Source organism: Brachyhypopomus gauderio, chromosome 6 (genome assembly GCF_052324685.1).
Source record: "Brachyhypopomus gauderio isolate BG-103 chromosome 6, BGAUD_0.2, whole genome shotgun sequence".
In the NCBI taxonomy this organism is placed as follows: Eukaryota; Metazoa; Chordata; class Actinopteri; order Gymnotiformes; family Hypopomidae; genus Brachyhypopomus; species Brachyhypopomus gauderio.
This window is the reverse complement of record NC_135216.1, coordinates 31228057-31248987: the sequence shown is the minus strand read 5'-3', so window position 1 is coordinate 31248987 and position 20931 is coordinate 31228057. Positions and strand designations below refer to the sequence as shown.

The window sequence follows — 20931 nt, the reverse complement described above, 5'->3', positions numbered from 1 at the left end:
CAAGTAAAGGGAAAAACATTGTTTATGGATTATCATCAGCTGGACAATAATCAATCTTGTACTCTTGTTCATTATCTATGGGAAATGAGGTAAGATCCCTACCACATAATCCTGGTCTCCTCCACTGACCAAGTTGAATGCCCTGCTGTTGGCACTGAGAAGCATACACATTGAGCGCCTGGCACAGGATTGGCTGGTATCCTCCTCCCACACAAAGATCATACACGCAGTTCTCTATGAAGGTCTGTGGTGCCAGCCTTGAATGGCAAGTAGCAAAAGGGCCACTGGTATTTGCCAGGAGTCCACAGTAGGTGGCGCTCCTGTAGAGATTGCTCTGAGCTGGGGTACAAGCTGCACAGGCCAAACCTGAACACGGGGTGTTCAGGCAGGCAGGATCTGTGTCTTCTGGAACTTTCCAGGAGTTTGCAAAGTCCTGATCTGAACTCAAGATCTGTCCTGAAGGTGTGCGGAAGTCATCTTCTGGACGGTGATTGAAGTTACCACACAGGCCACAAGTGGCATTCTGGTATTCGTAAGGTACACTGATGGTCACATAGTGATTTGCATCATATGTAACAACCAATCCAAAATCAGTACTGATGGCTACAGAGAAACCAGACTGATAGACTTGAATGGAGCCATTGTGGAGGCTGAAAGGTGTTGCTGCAAAGCTCCCATTCACCTTCAGAGACAACAGCAAAAATCAGACAAATATCCAAAAGCAAAAGTGTACATTGGGGTGATGTCATGCCGCTGACCTTAGCCTGATATTGGTGGCCTTTCTCCAGTTCCAGCTGTTCATTATAGACAAATACCCTGACCAGGCGTGTCCATGACACAAGGGTAGAACCACGATTGTCATTCTTTCCTTCAATACGATAATATGGTAATCCCCTGCCACAAACCTGTACAGATCATTGTTGTTAAATTGTGAAAATTTGACAGACTCCTTCATAATCCATTTTCTTAAATATGTTTTGTCTCATCCAGTCATCAAAGAAAGGAATTTGGAAAATTGAACCTCAGACAGGATGTAGGTGCAGGTCCCTTGAAAGTGAAAGATCTGATTGTCAAAGGTGTAGTAGTGGGGGTCTCCAGAAATGGTGCAGGTTTGGCGCTGAACGTTTTGGCAGCTGTACTGGAAAGCCGCCTGACGGCACACTTGAGAGAAGGTGCAGGGCTGTGAACTGCACTGGAGACCCCTGCTGCTGCAGGTACACCTCTGCTGGCAAGAGGCATCTGTCCAGAAGACAGCGTCTAGCAGCACTGTACGACCTGGGGAAAATGAAGGAAGAAATGAAGCCAAGTTAGACAGACTTTCTATGAAACCCAAATTGGTTTTAGTAGTATGTGCTGTTTTCAACCTGAAGTGACATTACCGTTAAACAGACATGTTTGTGATCCTTGATCTACTCGGAAGGCCCATCTGCCTCTAACATTAACATTGGTGCTGTATGTGAAGCTTGTGTAGTTGTATTGAAAGGACCCAGGAATGGAGAAATTGAAGCTCCCATCGTCGGTACCATAACCAGCCTAGCAGATGCCACACAGTAAATAATAATGCATTTAAATATGCTGTATGTTTTGTCACCTTTAAACGTGAGGGCATTCTAATCCTTTCATGCCCATATTGTGCTCACCTGTACCATAATACTTGGAGCGATCTGACCGTAGTTCATCAAAATAAAAGAGAAATGGCCATCTGAAATCAAAACTACTTGGAAAGATGTTTCCTTGAAAAAAAACAACAACGATGTGACACATTTTAAAATACCACAATACTTATGTCATATAATATCTGCAGTATAATGGATATCTTTCTGTCTTACAAAATTATCTCGATATTGCAATTTAGCTATTCATTTCCCAGTCTACTTAAACAGATGGCATCCAAAATTTGGACATTCATTTCTTACTGTTGTGGAGTTTGGATAGTAAGCCACTCTGTCCCACGTTGCAACAAAAACCCACGTTGCTCTGAATCTCATCTGAGGGAAATATTGGATGACATCTTTAGTAGCTTGATTAAGAACACTCCCAGAAGTATAGTGACGATATAAGATGACTCCTCTTCCTGGAAAAAGGCATGTCCAGAACGGAGCAATGATGTCTGGCACCCCACGACGAGGGAACGGAAATAAAACACAGCTGTCCCACGCGTTACCAAAAGTTAAGTATCCGTTATCATTTACCTGCAGAAAAAAGTTTACATTATATTTCAAGACACCCTTTGCTTCATCAGTAACATTCTTTAAAATGCAGATGGACATGGAATACTGCTTGAGAGAGCATAAGCTTTAAAAAGTAAAAAAATTATTTAAATTTACTCACGTATGTTTGGCTGTATGTTTTTCCAAAGAATACAAACGGACTAACAAAAGAGATAGCCCGTGAGCTTCCATCGCTCACAATGTCTCCTGCTCCAAATGGATAGAGAGGCCCTGAAACACCAAAGAAAATGGAAGATTTAATGTATGACTGCATAAAACTGAATTATCCAATATTAAGTGCTTGGAGTGGTTGTTGGTGTGTTTTGAGTAGGAGAGAGTATTGAGAATGAAAGTTGCAGTTTTTCTGAGATTTGCTTGTTTGTTGTTTTCCTGGAGAGTTGCTTTGTGTAATCCTACCAAAACCAGTACCAGCAATGTGTGGATATGTACAACTTTACATTTCTGAATGGAAAAGGCACATTTGTTCAATATGTATTTACAATAAAACCCTCAAAGTCCTTGTAGTATTTGTTTTGCATTGACGTTTCTGACAGGAGTAGTAGTATGGAAAACTTACAGCAAGACAGGTCAGAGCGCCAGTCTGAGATCTGGACCTGCACCATGGTACAAGCAGCCTCATAGGCCCCCACAGCTGAACACAGCATGTGATTGATTGATGGGTAGGCACACAGGTCATACACACAGGAAGTGAAGTAAGGGGCAGGGTTGACATGGCCATGGCAGAGGTGGAAGGGTCCAGTGGTGTTAGTGATGATGCTGCAGCGGTCAGAGTACCTCACTCTAAGAGGACATGGAGGAGGATCTGGGGGGTCATTAACACCACATCTAGAAAAGAGACAGAATGGTCAGAGACATTATATGGGTCAATGAACGTGAGCTGAATTTTAGCTGGATAACATCAAAATGGTCTCCAGTATTTGCTCTACATTTCATGTTTATTGCATAAAGTTGGTGAATTATGAACAACAATTTTAGGTTCCTGCACACGAAAGATGAGAAAACTGTCTCTACACCTGTTTCTGTCTATTGCAATTTCACAAAACGCATTTATTGTTACATGATTTCCAGATACAGTTTAAATGTGTCTACCCTGGGCTGCTGGAGTTTGATTTCCAACTGTTTCCAAAAACAGTGTCGTTGGAGGCCAGAGCTCCGCTGGGCAAAGTCTTGTCATCTGATGGGTCTCCATTATTGTTCCCACACATTCCACACACAGATCCATGGAAACTTGGGCCCAGTCTCACTGAAAGTGTAGAACTACCAACAAAGTGGACCAGGAGCTCATTTGATGCATTCACAAGCACAAAATTTAGCTCCTGGTGAACATCAGCAAGACGGCCTATTTGAAAAGCAGATGAATTGACAACATTGCCGTCAACCTGCAAAATTGAAAAAGTCAGTAAGAATAGAAAGATGGAAAAATTTCATTTTATAAGCAGGGGAATACAATGCATAATATTAATGAATACCTTCACTCTCCCATTTTGTCCAATGGAGATCTGTGTGTGCTGAGCTCCTTGATGTAGCCACACATCCACTACAGACACAGAGGACATGTCCATGTCCACATGGTTTATGTTAGTGGCCACCACACGAAATCCCAGGTCACTGTTACCCACAAACCCACAGGTGTGGGAAATCTCATATGAACAAGTGCCCTGGAAGAATAATTTCAGGATGTTTTAGAGGTGAACAGCTTTCTATTAAAAAGTTATCACGTGATATCCAAAGAAGAAGGCGCATTGAGATCATATTACTTCAAGGCACAGGACTTTATTTTTGTCATCCATTTATGTGTATTTTTCATTGTTTTTTTCAGCATTTAATGCACCTGTTTGTAAATATGCCATATTGTAATATTAGCAGTTTCTCCAAAGTAAACTCTGAGCAATGAAATGGCCCGTTCTTGCCTGAAAGGTGGTGAGAGCTCCATCAAAGGTGAGGTAATGGGAGTCTTCCCACACCATGCAGGAGGACATTTGGCTGTAGCAACCACGCTGCCCATTCCTGACTGCACACTCCTCAGAGGGAGAGCAGGAGGTGGAGACGCAGCTCAGCTCATTGGGAGCAGAACACTCACAGTGCTGGGAACATCCTGGAGTCCAGAACTGCTCACCTAGCTGCAAGAAAAAGACACTGCAATTAGTTCCATCAAAGATCTATCAAAGCACACAAATGAATTTTTAGTATAAATCTATGATTGTACCTCAACTGCACAACATTCTTTGCAAAATATAAGAACGTACATGAAAATAGAGTCCATCATAGAGACAGCCACACTGGTCCACTGGTACACAGAGACCTCCACTCCTCATGAAGCCTTCATCACAGAAACAGCCCTCTGAACACGTGCTCTCACATACAGCGTCAGTGCTGCTTGCACAGGTGTGCCCACAGTCTTTGCCACACAGCTCATAGTGACTGTTCACAGGACAATCCATGCCTGACAATGTAAGACAAATAATTAGGATGTGCAGTGTACTATATCTCTCTACTGAGCAATAGTAGATATACTTCAATTACATGAGTATAATCTCTCCCATACTGTGAGGACAACTAACCATTTGAAATGGGTTTGTTTCAAGTGACTTACGGCAGGTGGAGTTCTGTCTCCAGGGATAGACCGTTGCATTGGCAGAGTGGCAGGCACTGACATAGGTCTGGATGGAACGGCACAGTTAGGGTTGCAACGGTATGAGATTTTCACGGTATGATAACCGTCTCAGAAAATACCGCGGTATCACGGTTATCACGGTATCACAGTTAGTTTGTATATTATTAAAAGATACACTGACCCTTAAAGAAATTACAACAAGTTTTTTTTGTTCAATTAACTATTTATTGTAGAAACCTGCAACTATTGTATACAAAATGTCTCCTTTAAAAAAATAAGCTGTAAACATGTTTATATAAATACTGCAAAATTAGAGAAACCTAAATCATGGATTTCATTACAATTATTTAAGTTTAAATTATTTAATATCTGACAAACTCAGCCTGGGTCAGTGTCTGATCAACAACTGTTGTAAACGTCCGTTTTACTGCCAAGTTGGAATATAACCAGATACTGCAGAAAGAGAGGATTTATTTCTGACATCATCACAATAGAGATTTCTATTTTAAGGCTTTCACACCGAGTCTGGTTTTAACATATGAAAAACAGGCACGTTAGAATTTGAAAATGAACGCATGTCAATTAATGGCGTCTTTCACATCCAATGAAAGCAAGGACCTTAAAAAGCTAGAATTATACTTTCACTAGTGACCGTAGCGCGCGACTCCGCACAGTTCTTTTGTATTACGTTAACAAATACGAGCCTCTTGTAATTCCAGGACTAAACGTGAAGAGAAACGTGGAGAGAACGTGAAGACGTTAAGATTGGGCGTTTTGAAAATAAACAACCATTAAATAATGTGATGAAAAAGCGAATTATTTCGAGTATATGTATAAATATGTAACTTTATTAAGTTTAAGGTGCTGGGAAATATTGAAACGGACCTTTAAAATGACGTACAGGTGCTTTAATTCCACCTTATAAAGGTGTATGAACCCTGCAAATATGACTTTGTTCATTGCGCTGAGGCGCGGCGCACGCAAAGTTACAAAATTCGAGAGGTGCACGACCTCGCTAATCGACAGCGCGTGAGACCCTCGCGCACGGGCGGAGCCACCGCGATTACGTTATTTTTGCCGCTGACATTAGTTTAGCTTTTTTTTTGTTAAAAAATTTGTTAAGTCTGATACACGTTCTGCCATTCTCACCGCTGTGCTGAGTAGCTGAACCGGAGCGGAGTTGCGCATGCGCGGGTCAGTTTCTCCGCTGGCTTGCTTTTTACCGGTAATAAGCAAACGCACACGGTATGATAACCGTGCATTTTAATACCGTGGTATACCGTGAAACCGGTTACCGCTGCAACCCTAGGCACAGTACATCGTTACTGTACCCAGACAGGCAAACATCAAATACGCAGTCATTGAAGTAGGCTTGAGGGTCCACGTAGGCTTGGCAGAAGCTGAAGGGACCCTGTCTGTCCCTGATGATCTTACACTGAGTTTGTGCCCTAGTTTGGTCTGGGCATGATGAACAGGAGTCTCCACACCCATCACTGCACACTGTGTCATTCTCGACTCTCCAGCTGGCTCCAAACTGGGAAGCTGAAGTCTCCAGTGCACCTGAGCGTGTGAGGAAGTCGTCACTCATCTGACCGTTGAAGTTACCACACAGACCACACGTGGTTCCACTGTAATTTCCTGGGACAGTGATCCGCGCCACCCAAGAGCCATCGTAACTTACACTAAGGCCAAAGTCAGTTGTAATGAAAGTGGTCAGTCCACTGGAGTAAATGGACACTCGGCCAGAGTCGAGAAGGACAGGAAGGTTCCTGGTCTCATTATCAACCTGATGAAGACAAAAGTCAATCTTGTATTTAAAACAGTCCCCCACGTATAACAGGGCTTCCATTCTATAAAAAACATTTTTTTTTGTAAATGTCTCCCTGTGGCAATTTCTTATTTCATGTTTAAGGTACACTAGTTCAAGGTACTACCTATAATTCCTCCTTACCTTGACAGCGCTATGCATGTTACGTGAGATGTGTACCATGTATCCTGAGACAATGACGTAAACGTCAACAGTGATGGAAACTGGGAGTCTATTCCATGGTTCATTTCTTGCTGAGACCTGGAAATATGGTAGTCCTTGAGTATTATTGCATACAGTTGCCAGAATGTATTGACAGGTGCCCTGGAAGTCAAATTTGCGCCCATCAAAAGAGGTGTAGTGGGGGTCCCCTGAAGCAGAGCATGTGGCACGGGGCTGAGGATGGCAGCCGAGTTCTCCTCCTACAACGCTGCAGGATTCCTCTTCACTGCAAGATGATGAGACACAGCGAACTAAACTTGTGGTCCCATCACAAACACACTGAGATTGGCACTGTTCGCCATACCAGAAACGCTCTCCCCACTGCCTGTAACGCCCTTCGTGGAGACAGCCACAGCCCGTGGGGGGCACACAGCGGTCTCCACTTAGCACGAGCCCGTTATTACACTGGCATCCTTCCTGGCAGTGCTGGCTACACAGGAAAGGGAAAGATAGACTAGGGCAGGTAGCAGGGCAGGAGGTACCACACAGCTCATAGTGGCTGTTGGCAGGGCAGAGGAACTCTGTAAGAACAAAAAGATCTGGTTAGCTTTCAGCTGTTAGAAGTGCTTCATTAAGTGGGTACAGCTACACTTTAATTAAAAATGCATTGTCACAGTACTCACCACAGTTTGTGATATTTCTCCATTCTCCCACAACAATGTTGTTTTGCTGACAGAGCAATGAGTAGCCTCTCAGGGCCTTGCACAAGGCCTCTCTGGCTCCTCCTGTCTGCTCCAATGAATAGGTGCAATCTGCTACCCATTGCCTAGGGTCCAGACTACTGTGACACTGAGCAAATGGTCCACGTGCTGACGCCATGATGCTGCAGTTCTGTGTGAACTGACTGTGATTCTGATAATACTGGATGTATGCTGAATCCACACAGTAACCCGAGAGGGGCCCATTTCTCCAGCTGTCCCCAAACTCTCGTGAGTTATTAAGCAAGATTCCGACTGGGCTGTAAAACTCGTCTGCACGGTTGCCGTTCAGATTCCCACACAGGCCACCAAGTGTGCCATTGTAGGTGCTGGGTGCAGTGATTCTGATTAGGTCTGGCCAGTCTGCTCGCACAGTTACACCAAAAGGTGTTTCCATAACGATACTTTTCACGCTGCTGTGGTAGATAAGGATTCGACCACTGGCAACAATGAAAGGAAGAGCAACCATTTGTCCATTCACCTAGGGGAAACAATGTTGTCACAAACCAGTTCACTACGTACTTTTTCAGTGATTATTCTATGGTTAGCATTGGTCTACAGAAGTTATAAGAAAACATTGAAATAATTGTGGCAACCACTATGAAAGGTGATGTTACCTGTGCTGTCCCTCCCTCTGCCATCTCAATAGAGACCTGAGTTCCCTCTGCCTCAAACGTCAGCACCCTGGTAAAGTCCTGCAGCCCTCTGGGCAATTTCTGCATGGTCACTGCAAAGTTCGGGAGCTGAGATGGCCGCATTATCCTAGTGAGTGTGAGTCCACAAGCTCCTGCATAGCTGAAAGTCACTCCATCAAAGGTGCGATATGTGCCCAGTCCTTCCACCATACATGTGGAGTAACTGGTGGGCCTGCAGCCCCTTACTCCATCATAGATTCCACATGTCTCCTGTCGACCACACTGGTGATTCTGGCAGCTCATTACTCTACTGCTGCAAACACACTGCCTTCCACAATCTGCACCCAGTACCACAGACTGGCCTTCAGCATAGTAGAGTCCTTCAAACGTGCAGCCACAGTTAGCTTGAGGAACACATTCTCCAGCACTCAGGACATAACCTGCATCACAGATGCAGCTCTCCTGGTTTGGTAAAGGGCAGTTTACAGGTGCAGAAGGGTTACTGCAGGTTGCGGGACAACTTGTTCCCTGGATCTCCAAGTGGCTGTGAACTGGACATGGGATTTCTGCCAGTAAAGGGAAAAATATTGGTTATGGATTATCATCAGCTGGACAATAATCAATCTTGTACTCTTGTTCATTATCTATGGGAAATGAGGTAAGATCCCTACCACATAATCCTGGTCTCCTCCACTGACCCAGTTGAATGCCCTGCCGTTGGCACTGAGAAGCATACACGTTGAGCGCCTGGCACAGGATTGGCTGGTATCCTCCTCCCACACAAAGATCATACACACAGTTCTCTATGAAGGTCTGAGGTGCCAGCATTGAATGGCAAGTAGCAAAAGGGCCACTGGTATTTGCCAGGATTCCACAGTAGGTGGCGCTCCTGTAAAGACTGTTCTGAGCTGAGGTACAGTCTGCACAGGTCAAACCTGAACACGGGGTGTTCAGGCAGGCAGGATCTGTGTCTTCTGGAACTTTCCAGGAGTTTGCAAAGTCCTGATCTGAACTCAAGATCTGTCCTGAAGGTGTGCGGAAGTCATCTTCTGGACGGTGATTGAAGTTACCACACAGGCCACAAGTGGCATTCTGGTATTCGTAAGGTACACTGATGGTCACATAGTGATTTGCATCATATGTAACAACCAATCCAAAATCAGTACTGATGGCTACAGAGAAACCAGACTGATAGACTTGAATGGAGCCCTTGTGGAGGCTGAAAGGTGTTGCTGCAAAGCTCCCATTCACCTTCAGAGACAACAGCAAAAATCAGACAAATATCCAAAATCAAAAGTGTACATTGGGGTGATGTCACACCGCTGACCTTAGCCTGATATTGGTGGCCTTTCTCCAGTTCCAGCTGTTCATTATAGACAAATACCCTGACCAGGCGTGTCCATGACACACGGGTAGAACCACGATTGTCATTCTTTCCTTCGATGCGATAATATGGTAATTCCCTACCACAAACCTGTACAGAACATTGTTGTTAAATTGTGAAAATTTGAAAGACTCCTTCATAATCCATTTTCTTAAATATGTTTTGTCTCATCCAGTCATTAAAGAAAGGAATTTGAAAAATTGAACCTCAGACAGGACGTAGGTGCAGGTCCCTTGAAAGTGAAAGATCTGATTGTCAAAGGTGTAGAAGTGGGGGTCTCCAGAAATGGTGCAGGTTTGGCGCTGAATGTTTTGGCAGCTGTACTGGAAAGCCGCCTGACGGCACACTTGAGAGAAGGTGCAGGGCTGTGAACTGCACTGGAGACCCCTGCTGCTGCAGGTACACCTCTGCTGGCAAGAGGCATCTGTCCAGAAGACAGCGTCTAGCAGCACAGTACGACCTGGGGAAAATGAAGGAAGGAATGAAGCCAAGTTAGACAGACTTTCTATGAAACCCAAATTGGTTTTAGTAGTATGTGCTGTTTTCAACTTGAAGTGACATTACCGTTAAACAGACATGTTTGTGATCCTTGATCTACTCTGAAGGCCCATCTGCCTCTAACATTAACATTGGTGCTGTATGTGAAGCTTGTGTAGTTGTATTGAAAGGACCCAGGAATGGAGAAATTGAAGCTCCCGTCGTCGGTACCATAACCAGCCTAGCAGATGCCACACAGTAAATAATAATGCATTTAAATATGCTGTATGTTTTGTCACCTTTAAACGTGAGGGCATTCTAATCCTTTCATGCCCATATTGTGCTCACCTGTACCATAATACTTGGAGCGATCTGACCGTAGTTCATCAAAATAAAAGAGAAATGGCCATCTGAAATCAAAACTACTTGGAAAGATGTTTCCTTGAAAAAAAACGATGTGACACATTTTAAAATACCACAATACTTATGTCATATAATATCTGCAGTATAATGGATATCTTTCTGTCTTACAAAATTATCTCGATATTGCAATTTAGCTATTCATTTCCCCGTCTACTTAAGCAGATGGCATCCAAAATTTGGACATTCATTTCTTACTGTTGTGGAGTTTGGATAGTAAGCCACTCTGTCCCACGTTGCAACAAAAACCCACGTTGCTCTGAATCTCATTTGAGGGAAGTATTGGATGACATCTTGAGTAGCTTGATTAAGAACACTCCCAGAAGTATAGTGACGATATAAGATGACTCCTCTTCCTGGAAAAAGGCATGTCCAGAACGGAGCAATGATGTCTGGCACCCCACGACGAGGGAACGGAAATAAAACACAGCTGTCCCACGCGTTACCAAAGGTTAAGTATCCGTTGTCATTTACCTGCAGAAAAAAGTTTACATTATATTTCAAGACACCCTTTGCTTCATCAGTAACATTCTTTAAAATGCAGATGGACATGAAATACTGCTTGAGAGAGCATAGGCTTTAAAAAGTAAAATAAAAAAATTATTTAAATTTACTCACGTATGTTTGGCTGTATGTTTTTCCAAAGAATACAAACGGACTAACAAAAGAGATAGCCCGTGAGCTTCCATCGCTCACAATGTCTCCTGCTCCAAATGGATAGAGAGGCCCTGAAACACCAAAGATAATGGAAGATTTAATGTATGACCGCATAAAACTGAATTATCCAATATTAAGTGCTTGGAGTGGTTGTTGGTGTGTTTTGAGTAGGAGAGAGTATTCAGAATGAAAGTTGCAGTTTTTCTGAGATTTGCTTGTTTTTCCTGGAGAGTTGCTTTGTGTAATCCTACCAAAACCAGTACCAGCAATGTGTGGATAAGTACAACTTTACATTTCTGAATGGAAAAGGCACATTTGTTCAATATGTATTTACAATAAAACCCTCAAAGTCCTTGTAGTATTTATTTTGCATTGATGTTTCTGACAGGTGTAGTAGTATGGAAAACTTACAGCAAGAAAGGTCAGAGCGCCAGTCTGAGAGCTGGACCTGCACCAAGGTACAAGCAGCCTCATAGGCCCCCACAGCTGAACACAGCATGTGATTGGTTGATGGGTAGGCACACAGGTCATACACACAGGAAGTGAAGTAAGGGGCAGGGTTGACATGGCCATGGCAGAGGTGGAAGGGTCCAGTGGTGTTAGTGATGATTCTGCAGCGGTCAGAGTACCTCACTCTGAGAAGACATGGAGGAGGATCTGGGGGGTCATTAACACCACATCTAGAAAAGAGACAGAATGGTCAGAGACATTATATGGGTCAATGAACGTGAGCTGAATTTTAGCTGGATAACATCAAAATGGTCTCCAGTATTTGCTCTACATTTCATGTTTATTGCATAAAGTTGGTGAATTATGAACAACAATTTTAGGTTCCTGCACACGAAAGAAGAGAAAACTGTCTCTACACCTGTTTCTGTCTATTGCAATTTCACAAAACGCATTTATTGTTACATGATTTCCAGATACAGTTCAAATGTGTCTACCCTGGGCTGCTGGAGTTTGATTTCCAGCTGTTTCCAAAAACAGTGTCGTTGGAGGCCAGAGCTCCGCTGGGCAAAGCCTTGTCATCTGATTGGTCTCCATTATTGTTTCCACACATTCCACACACAGATCCATGGAAACTTGGACCCAGTCTCACTGAAAGTGTAGAACTACCAACAAAGTGGACCAGGAGCTCACTTGATGCATTCACAAGCACAAAATTTAGCTCCTGGTGAACATCAGCAAGACGGCCTATTTGAATAGCAGATGAATTGACAATATTGCCGTCAACCTGCAAAATTGAAAAAGTCAGTAAGAATAGAAAGATGGAAAAATGTCATTTTTTAAGCAGGGGAATACAATGCATAATATTAATGAATACCTTCACTCTCCCATTTTGTCCAATGGAGATCTGTGTGTGCTGAGCTCCTTGATGTAGCCACACATCCACTACAGACACAGAGGACATGTCCATGTCCACATGGTTTATGTTAGTGGCCACCACACGAAATCCCAGGTCACTGTTACCCACAAACCCACAGGTGTGGGAAATCTCATATGAACAAGTGCCCTGGAAGAATAATTTCAGGATGTTTTAGAGGTGAACAGCTTTCTATTCAAAAGTTATCACGTGATATCCAAAGAAGAAGGCGCATTGAGATCATATTACTTCAAGGCACAGGACTTTATTTTTGTCATCCATTTATGTGTATTTTTCATTGTTTTTTTCAGCATTTAATGCACCTGTTTGTAAATATGCCATATTGTAATATTAGCAGTTTCTCCAAAGTAAACTCTGAGCAATGAAATGACCCATTCTTGCCTGAAAGGTGGTGAGAGCTCCATCAAAGGTGAGGTAATGGGAGTCTCCCCACACCATGCAGGAGGACATTTGGCTGTAGCAACCACGCTGCCCATTCCTGACTGCACACTCCTCAGAGGGAGAGCAGGAGGTGGAGACGCAGCTCAGCTCATTGGGAGCAGAACACTCACAGTGCTGGGAACATCCTGGAGTCCAGAACTGCTCACCTAGCTGCAAGAAAAAGACACTGCAATTAGTTCCATGAAAGTTCCATCAAAGCACACAAATGAATTTTTAGTATAAATCTATGATTGTACCTCAACTGCACAACATTCTTTGCAAAATATAAGAACATACATGAAAGTAGAGTCCATCATAGAGGCAGCCACACTGGTCCACTGGTACACAGAGACCTCCACTCCTCATGAAGCCTTCATCACAGAAACAGCCCTCTGAACACGTGCTCTCACATACAGCGTCAGTGCTGCTTGCACAGGTGTGCCCACAGTCTGTGCCACACAGCTCATAGTGACTGTTCACAGGACAATCCATGCCTGACAATGTAAGACAAAGAATTAGGATGTGCAGTGTACTATATCTCTCTACTGAGCAATAGTAGATATACTTCTATTACATGAGTATAATCTCTCCCATACTGTGAGGACAACTAACCTTTTGAAATGGGTTTGTTTCAAGTGACTTACGGCAGGTGGAGTTCTGTCTCCAGGGATAGACCGTTGCATTGGCAGAATGACAGGCACTGACATAGGTCTGGATGGAACGGCACAGTACATCGTTACTGTACCCAGAGAGGCAAACATCAAATACGCAGTCATTGAAGTAGGCTTGAGGGTCCACGTAGGCTTGGCAGAAGCTGAAGGGACCCTGTCTGTCCCTGATGATCTCACACTGAGTTTGTGCCCTAGTTTGGTCTGGGCATGATGAACATGAGTCTCCACACCCATCACTGCACACTGTGTCATTCTCAACTCTCCAGCTGGCTCCGAACTGGGAAGCTGAAGTCTCCAGTGCACCTGAGCGTGTGAGGAAGTCGTCACTCATCTGGCCGTTGAAGTTACCACACAGACCACAGGTGGCTCCACTGTAATTTCCTGGGACAGTGATCCGCGCCACCCAAGAGCCATCGTAACTCACACTAAGGCCAAAGTTAGTTGTAATGAAAGTGGTCAGTCCACTGGAGTAAATGGACACTCGGCCAGAGTCGAGAAGGACAGGAAGGTTCCTGGTCTCATTATCAACCTGATGAAGACAAAAGTCAATCTTGTATTTAAAACAGTCCCCCACGTATAACAGGGCTTCCATTCTATAAAAAACAGTTTTTTTTCGTAAATGTCTCCCTGTGGCAATTTCTTATTTCATGTTTAAGGTACACTAGTTCAAGGTACTACCTATAATTCCTCCTTACCTTGACAGCGCCATGCATGTTACGTGAGATGTGTACCATGTATCCTGAGACAATGACGTAAACGTCAACAGTGATGGAAACTGGGAGTCTATTCCATGGTTCATTTCTTGCTGAGACCTGAAAATACGGTAGTCCTTGACTATCATTGCATACAGTTGCCAGAATGTATCGGCAAGTGCCCTGGAAGTCAAATTTGCGCCCGTCAAAAGAGGTGTAGTGGGGGTCCCCTGAAGTAGAGCATGTGGCATGGGGCTGAGGATGGCAGCCGAGTTCTCCTCCTACAACCCTGCAGGATTCCTCTTCTCTGCAAGATGATGAGACACAGCGAACTAAACTTGTGGTCCCATCACAAACACACTGAGACTGGCACTGTTCGCCATACCAGAAATGCTCTCCCCCCTGTCTGTAACGCCCTTCATGGAGACAGCCACAGCCCGTGGGGGGCACACAGCGGTCTCCACTTAGCAAGAGCCCGTTATTACACTGGCATCCTTCCTGGCAGTGCTGGCTACACAGGAAAGGGAAAGATAGACTAGGGCAGGTAGCAGGGCAGGAGGTACCACACAGCTCATAGTGGCTGTTGGCAGGGCAGAGGAACTCTGTAAGAACAAAAAGATCTGGTTAGCTTTCAGCTGTTAGAAGTGCTTCATTAAGTGGGTACAGCTACAATTTAATTAACTATGCATTGTCACAGTACGCACCACAGTTTGTGATATTTCTCCATTCTCCCACAGCAATGTTGTTTTGCTGGCAGAGCAAAGAGTAGCCTCTCAGGGCCTCGCACAAGGCCTCTCTGGCTCCCCCTGTCTGCTCCAATGAATAGGTGCAATCTGCTACCCATTGCCTAGGGTCCAGACTACTGTGACACTGAGCAAATGGTCCATGCGCTGACACCATGATGCTGCAGTTCTGTGTGAACTGACTGTGATTCTGATAATACTGGATGTATGCTGAATCCACACAGTAACCCGAGAGGGGCCCATTTCTCCAGCTGTCCCCAAACTCTCGTGAGTTATTAAGCAAGATTCCGACTGGGCTGTAAAACTCGTCTGCACGGTTACTGTTCAGATTCCCACACAGGCCACCAAGTGTGCCATTGTAGGTGCTGGGTGCAGTGATTCTGATTAGGTTTGGCCAGTCTGCTCGCACAATTACACCAAAAGGTGTTTCCACAATGATACTTTTCACGCTGCTGTGGTAGATAAGGATTCGACCACTGGTAACAATGAAAGGAAGAGCAACCACTTGTCCATTCACCTAGGAGAAACAATGTTGTCACAAACTGGTTCACTACGCACTTTTTCCAGTGATTATTCTATGGTTAGCATTGGTCTACAGAAGTTATAAGAAAACATTGAAATAATTGTGGCAACCACTATGAAAGGTGATGTTACCTGTGCTTTCCCTCCCTCTGCCATCTCAATAGAGACCTGAGTTCCCTCTGCCTCAAACCTCAGCACCCTGGTAAAGTCCTGCAGCCCTCTGGGCAATTTCTGCACGGTCACTGCAAAGTTCGGGAGCTGAGATGGCCGCATTATCCTAGTGAGTGTGAGTCCACAAGCTCCTGCATAGCTGAAAGTCACTCCATCAAAGGTGCGATATGTGCCTAGTCCTTCCACCATACATGTGGAGTAACCGGTGGGCCTGCAGCCCCTTACTCCATCATAGATTCCACATGTCTCCTGTTGATTACACTGGTGATTCTGGCAGCTCATTACTCTACTGCTGCAAACACACTGCCTTCCACAATCTGCACCCAGTACCACAGACTGGCCTTCAGCATAGTAGAGTCCTTCAAAAGTGCAGCCACAGTTAGCTTGAGGAACACATTCTCCAGCACTCAGGACATAACCTGCATCACAGATGCAGCTCTCCTGGTTTGGTAAAGGGCAGTTTACAGGTGCAGAAGGGTTACTGCAGGTTGCGGGACAACTTGTTCCCTGGATCTCCAAGTGGCTGTGAGCTGGACATGGGATTTCTGCAAGTAAAGGAAAAAACATTGTTTATGGATTATCATCAGCTCGACGATAATCAATCTTGTACTCCTGTTCATTATCTATGGGAAATGAGGTAAGAGCCCCACCACATAATCCTGGTCTCCTCCATTGACCCAGTTGAATGCCCTGCTGTTGGCACTGAGAAGCATACACGTTGAGTGCCTTGCACAGGATTGGCTGGTATCCTCCTCCCACACAAAGATCATACACACAGTTCTCTATGAAGGTCTGGGGTGCCAGCATTGAATGGCAAGTAGCAAAAGGGCCACTGGTATTTGCCAGGATTCCACAGTAGGTGGCGCTCCTGTAAAGACTGTTCTGAGCTGCGGTACAGTCTGCACAGGTCAAACCTGAACACGGGGTGTTCAGGCAGGCAGGATCTGTGTCTTCTGGAACTTTCCAAGAGTTTGCAAAGTCCTGATCTGAACTCAAGATCTGTCCTGAAGGTGTGCGGAAGTCATCTTCTGGACGGTGATTGAAGTTACCACACAGGCCACAAGTGGCATTCTGGTATCCGTAAGGTACACTGATGGTCACATAGTGATTTGCATCATATGTAACAACCAATCCAAAATCAGTACTGATGGCTACAGAGAAACCAGACTGATAGACTTGAATGGAGCCATTGTGGAGGCTGAAAGGTGTTGCTGCAAAGCTCCCATTCACCTTCAGAGACAACAGCAAAAATCAGACAAATATCCAAAATCAAAAGTGTACATTGGGGTGATGTCACGCCGCTGACCTCAGCCTGATATTGGTGGCCTTTCTCCAGTTCCAGCTGTTCATTATAGACAAATACCCTGACCAGGCGTGTCCATGACACACGGGTAGAACCACGATTGTCATTCTTTCCTTCGATGCGATAATATGGTAATCCTCTGCCACAAACCTGTACAGAACATTGTTGTTAAATTGTGAACATTTGAAAGACTCTTTCATAATCCATTTTCTTAAATATGTTTTTGTCTCATCCAGTCATCAAATAAAAGAATTTGGAAAATTGAACCTCAGACAGGACGTAGGTGCAGGTCCCTTGAAAGTGAAAGATCTGATTGTCAAAGGTGTAGTAGTGGGGGTCTCCAGAAATGGTGCAGGTTTGGCGCTGAATGTTTTGGCAGCTGTACTGGAAAGCCGCCTGACGGCACACTTGAGAGAAGGTGCAGGGCTGTGAACTGCACTGGAGACCCCTGCTGCTGCAGGTACACCTCTGCTGGCAAGAGGCATCTGTCCAGAAGACAGCGTCTAGCAGCACAGTATGACCTGGGGAAAATGAAGGAAGGAATGAAGCCAAGTTAGTCAGACTTTCTATGAAACCCAAATTGGTTTTAGTAGTATGTGCTGTTTTCAACTCGAAGTGACATTACCGTTAAACAGACATGTTTGTGATCCTTGATCTACTCGGAAGGCCCATCTGCCTCTGACATTAACATTGGTGCTGTTTGTGAAACTTGTGTAGTTGTTTTCAAATGACCCAGGAATGGAGAAATAGTTTCTGGAGTCACTGGTGTCATAGCCTGCCTAGTGATACCCAAGCAGACATTCATTCAAACAAACAACAAGCTCCTATTAATACCACTGTTCCAACTACTGCTCAGAAAGCTTTTAGGACTTCTTCTTGATTGTGCTGATAAACAGAATAGAAGCATTGGTGTACTGAAAGAAAATGCCAGAATAGTGCCACCTGGTGGTTTGCTGAAATTATAGCAGTGCAAAACATAGCATTTCATAGATTTCACATTTCATTAAAAAATCTAATGATAGGCATCTGTGATGTATAGTTGTTAAGGTATTACAATAAATGTTCCGTTCAATGTTTCAATTGTGGTGATGCTAAAAACGAAATAGAGGCAGCATTGTACTTCAGTTTCACCAGTGTGCTTCTGCTTCACTAGTGTGCTTCACCAGTGTGCTTCAGCATCTAGCTTGTATCTGTCAGACGTTATTATACAGAGGGGAACCTTTTTGAAGTTTCTAAATATTTTGGTGCAAATTTTACCTAAACTTTCAGGTTTCAATATAGAACAAAGGCAACCAAATCAAAATAAAGCAACAAAAATATTTGACTGATCCAAAATGACATATCTCAAAGTGGCAAACGTTTGTGAACCTTTGCTTTCAGTGTCTGGTATGAGCTCCTTGTGCAGCTGTAACTTCCCCTAAACGTTTCTGGTGATTGTTGATCCAGCACTAGAGGAAGGAGCAATTGAGCTCATTCTTCCACATAAAAGAGCTTAAACACATTTGTGTTGGTGAATTTCCTCCCACAAACTGCTTACTTCAGAACCTTCAGATTTCTATTGGATTAAAATAGAAATATAAAAAAATAGAAGTTTGTATATATATATATGTCTATAAAATATAAATAGAAATATCCTTCAGGAGTATTAGGAATGTCTGTCCCTCTCACCTCGTGAATACCATTGACTCTGTCCCTGTCCCGCCAGCACCGGCCTCTGTTGAAGTCCTTACTAACCACTATACCAATACGGCTATGTCCGCCCTGGATCTTCATGCGCCGCTGCGTTCTAGTCAAGTCACCTTTCACCACTCGGCCCCCTGGTACACCCCTGAGCTGAGGTTAATGAAAGCTAAAGGACGACAACTTGAACGCCTCAGCAAAAAGTCTGGACTAACAGTTCATCTAGATGCTTATAATGACCATCTCCTTGTTTACAAAGCTGCCCTCAATAATGCTAAATCAGCTTATAACTCCACCAACATCAGAGACTGTCATGGCAATCCCAAAGCGCTATTTTACACAGTTAACAAGCTTTTAAGGCTTGCTAATAACTTTGCCCTCACTCCATCATCAATGCTGTGTAGCAAATTCATGACATTTTTTGAAGAGAAAATTAGGAACATTCATGCTGGCATAGCCCTCACAAACTCCTCTTCTGACCCTGTTCAACAAAGTCCTCCAGCTGTCAGCTGTTGCTTTTCAACTTTCACTCCAGTGGATACCACCACAGTAGCGATGTACATCAAGTCCGCAAAACCAACCTTCTGTGTTTTGGATCCTCTGCCTACATGCCTGGTTAAAGATTGTCTGCCCTCACTCTGTCCTCTCTTCACCAGGACTATTAACGCTTCCCTCGCCTCTGGCATTGTTCCCCCCTCACTGAAATTGGCTGCCATCACCCCTATCCTTAAGAAACCTGGTTTGGCTCCCGAGGACCTCGGTAATTACCGTCCCATATCCAACCTCCCTTTTCTCAGTAAGCTGCTTGAGTGTGTGGTTGCCACTCAATTAAAGGACTATCTATCATCTAATAATCTATTTGAGCAGTTCCAGTCTGGGTTTAGGAGTAACCACAGCACTGAAACTGCTTTAGTCCGAGTGATGAATGATCATCTATTAGCAGCCGATTCTGGACTAGTTAACATCTAGGTTCTACTTGACCTCACCGCAGCATTCGACACAGTTTGCCACTCTACACTGTTGACCCGGCTGAAACTCTGGACTGGACTATCTGATACGGTGCTATCATGGTTTGAGTCGTACCTCTCTGACCGCCAGCAGTTTGTTTCCCTCAGCGGTTTTAGATCCACCTGCTCTGCTGTAACGTCTGGTGTACCTCAAGGCTCGGTCCTTGGCCCACTTCTTTTTATAATCTACCTCCTCCCCCTTGGTAATATCATTCGACAGCATGGCCTCCAGTTCCACTGCTATGTTGACGACACCCAAATCTATGTCTGTTCCAAGCCCTCTGATCTACAACCTCCTGGATCCTTGCTCAGCTGTCTCCATGATGTCAACTCCTGGATGGCAAAGAACTTTCTCAATCTAAATAATAGCAAGTCTGAGGCCATTCTCATTACCTCCTCACCCACTCTTCGGAAACTTGTTCAACCATCCATCTCAATTCCTGGATTTGTTACATTCACATCACCTACTGTCCGTAATCTGGGTGTTATCTTGGACTCAGCTCTCACAACATTATCAATAACATTACTAAAACTGCTTTCTTCCATCTAAGAAACATCGCTAAACTCCGCCCTTCACTCACTGACTCTGCGGCTGAAACTCTTGTGCATGCTTTTGTTACGAGTCAACTGGACTACTGCAATGCTCTGCTGGCCGGATTGCCGGCCAGTAAAATCAAGAAGCTCCAGCATGTGCAGAATTCTGCTGCCAGGGTCCTGACACGGTCTAAAGCATCTGAGCACATCACCCCAAAACTGATATCACTTCACTGGCTACCCATCCAATACCACATTCAGTATAAGACATTACTCTTGGTCTTCCGTTCAGTACAGAACCTGGCCCCCCCTTACCTGTCCTCGCTAGTTTCACGCTACTGTCCTGCACGTTCTCTCTGTTCCACTGATGCTCACCTCTTGGTTGTACCTCCAGTCCGGCTACAAGGGTTTGGTGAACGAGCTTTCAGCGTTGTTGGCCCAAAGCTTTGGAACTTGCTACCCATTTCCCTGCATTCCTGCACTACACTCAAGACTTTCAAATCTGAACTGAAAACACTTCTGTTTCGGACTGCTTTTAATATTTCTTAATTGTTTTATATTATTTACTGCTGTATCTGACCTTTCTCCCATTTTATCTGTACAGTGTCCTTGGGTGTTTATGAAAGGCGCTTTAAATAAAATTTATCATTATTATTAAT

The 20931-nt window shown here is 44.2% G+C and overlaps 1 protein-coding gene across 1 annotated transcript in view; it reads right to left on the bottom strand.

Moving 5' to 3' along the window:
• LOC143516401 (IgGFc-binding protein-like) overlaps nt 1-20931 on the bottom strand; it is a 54734-nt gene that overhangs the window by 23013 nt on the left and 10790 nt on the right. Inside the window, exons 7-43 of the mRNA XM_077007950.1 lie at nt 17677-17830; nt 17319-17572; nt 17055-17201; nt 16399-16978; nt 15710-16293; nt 15017-15572; nt 14316-14914; nt 13594-14149; nt 13247-13443; nt 12911-13120; nt 12470-12658; nt 12090-12379; nt 11557-11825; nt 11107-11216; nt 10687-10962; nt 10417-10509; nt 10156-10309; nt 9798-10051; nt 9535-9681; nt 8879-9458; nt 8190-8773; nt 7498-8053; nt 6797-7395; nt 6139-6631; nt 4825-4908; nt 4478-4674; nt 4142-4351; nt 3701-3889; nt 3321-3610; nt 2788-3056; nt 2332-2441; nt 1917-2192; nt 1641-1733; nt 1380-1533; nt 1022-1275; nt 759-905; nt 103-682 (exon numbers count right to left, since the gene is read on the bottom strand). Of these exons, the coding sequence (XP_076864065.1) occupies nt 103-682; nt 759-905; nt 1022-1275; nt 1380-1533; nt 1641-1733; nt 1917-2192; nt 2332-2441; nt 2788-3056; nt 3321-3610; nt 3701-3889; nt 4142-4351; nt 4478-4674; nt 4825-4908; nt 6139-6631; nt 6797-7395; nt 7498-8053; nt 8190-8773; nt 8879-9458; nt 9535-9681; nt 9798-10051; nt 10156-10309; nt 10417-10509; nt 10687-10962; nt 11107-11216; nt 11557-11825; nt 12090-12379; nt 12470-12658; nt 12911-13120; nt 13247-13443; nt 13594-14149; nt 14316-14914; nt 15017-15572; nt 15710-16293; nt 16399-16978; nt 17055-17201; nt 17319-17572; nt 17677-17830 (11284 nt within the window). The remainder of the gene's footprint in view (nt 1-102; nt 683-758; nt 906-1021; nt 1276-1379; nt 1534-1640; nt 1734-1916; nt 2193-2331; nt 2442-2787; nt 3057-3320; nt 3611-3700; nt 3890-4141; nt 4352-4477; nt 4675-4824; nt 4909-6138; nt 6632-6796; nt 7396-7497; nt 8054-8189; nt 8774-8878; nt 9459-9534; nt 9682-9797; nt 10052-10155; nt 10310-10416; nt 10510-10686; nt 10963-11106; nt 11217-11556; nt 11826-12089; nt 12380-12469; nt 12659-12910; nt 13121-13246; nt 13444-13593; nt 14150-14315; nt 14915-15016; nt 15573-15709; nt 16294-16398; nt 16979-17054; nt 17202-17318; nt 17573-17676; nt 17831-20931) is intronic.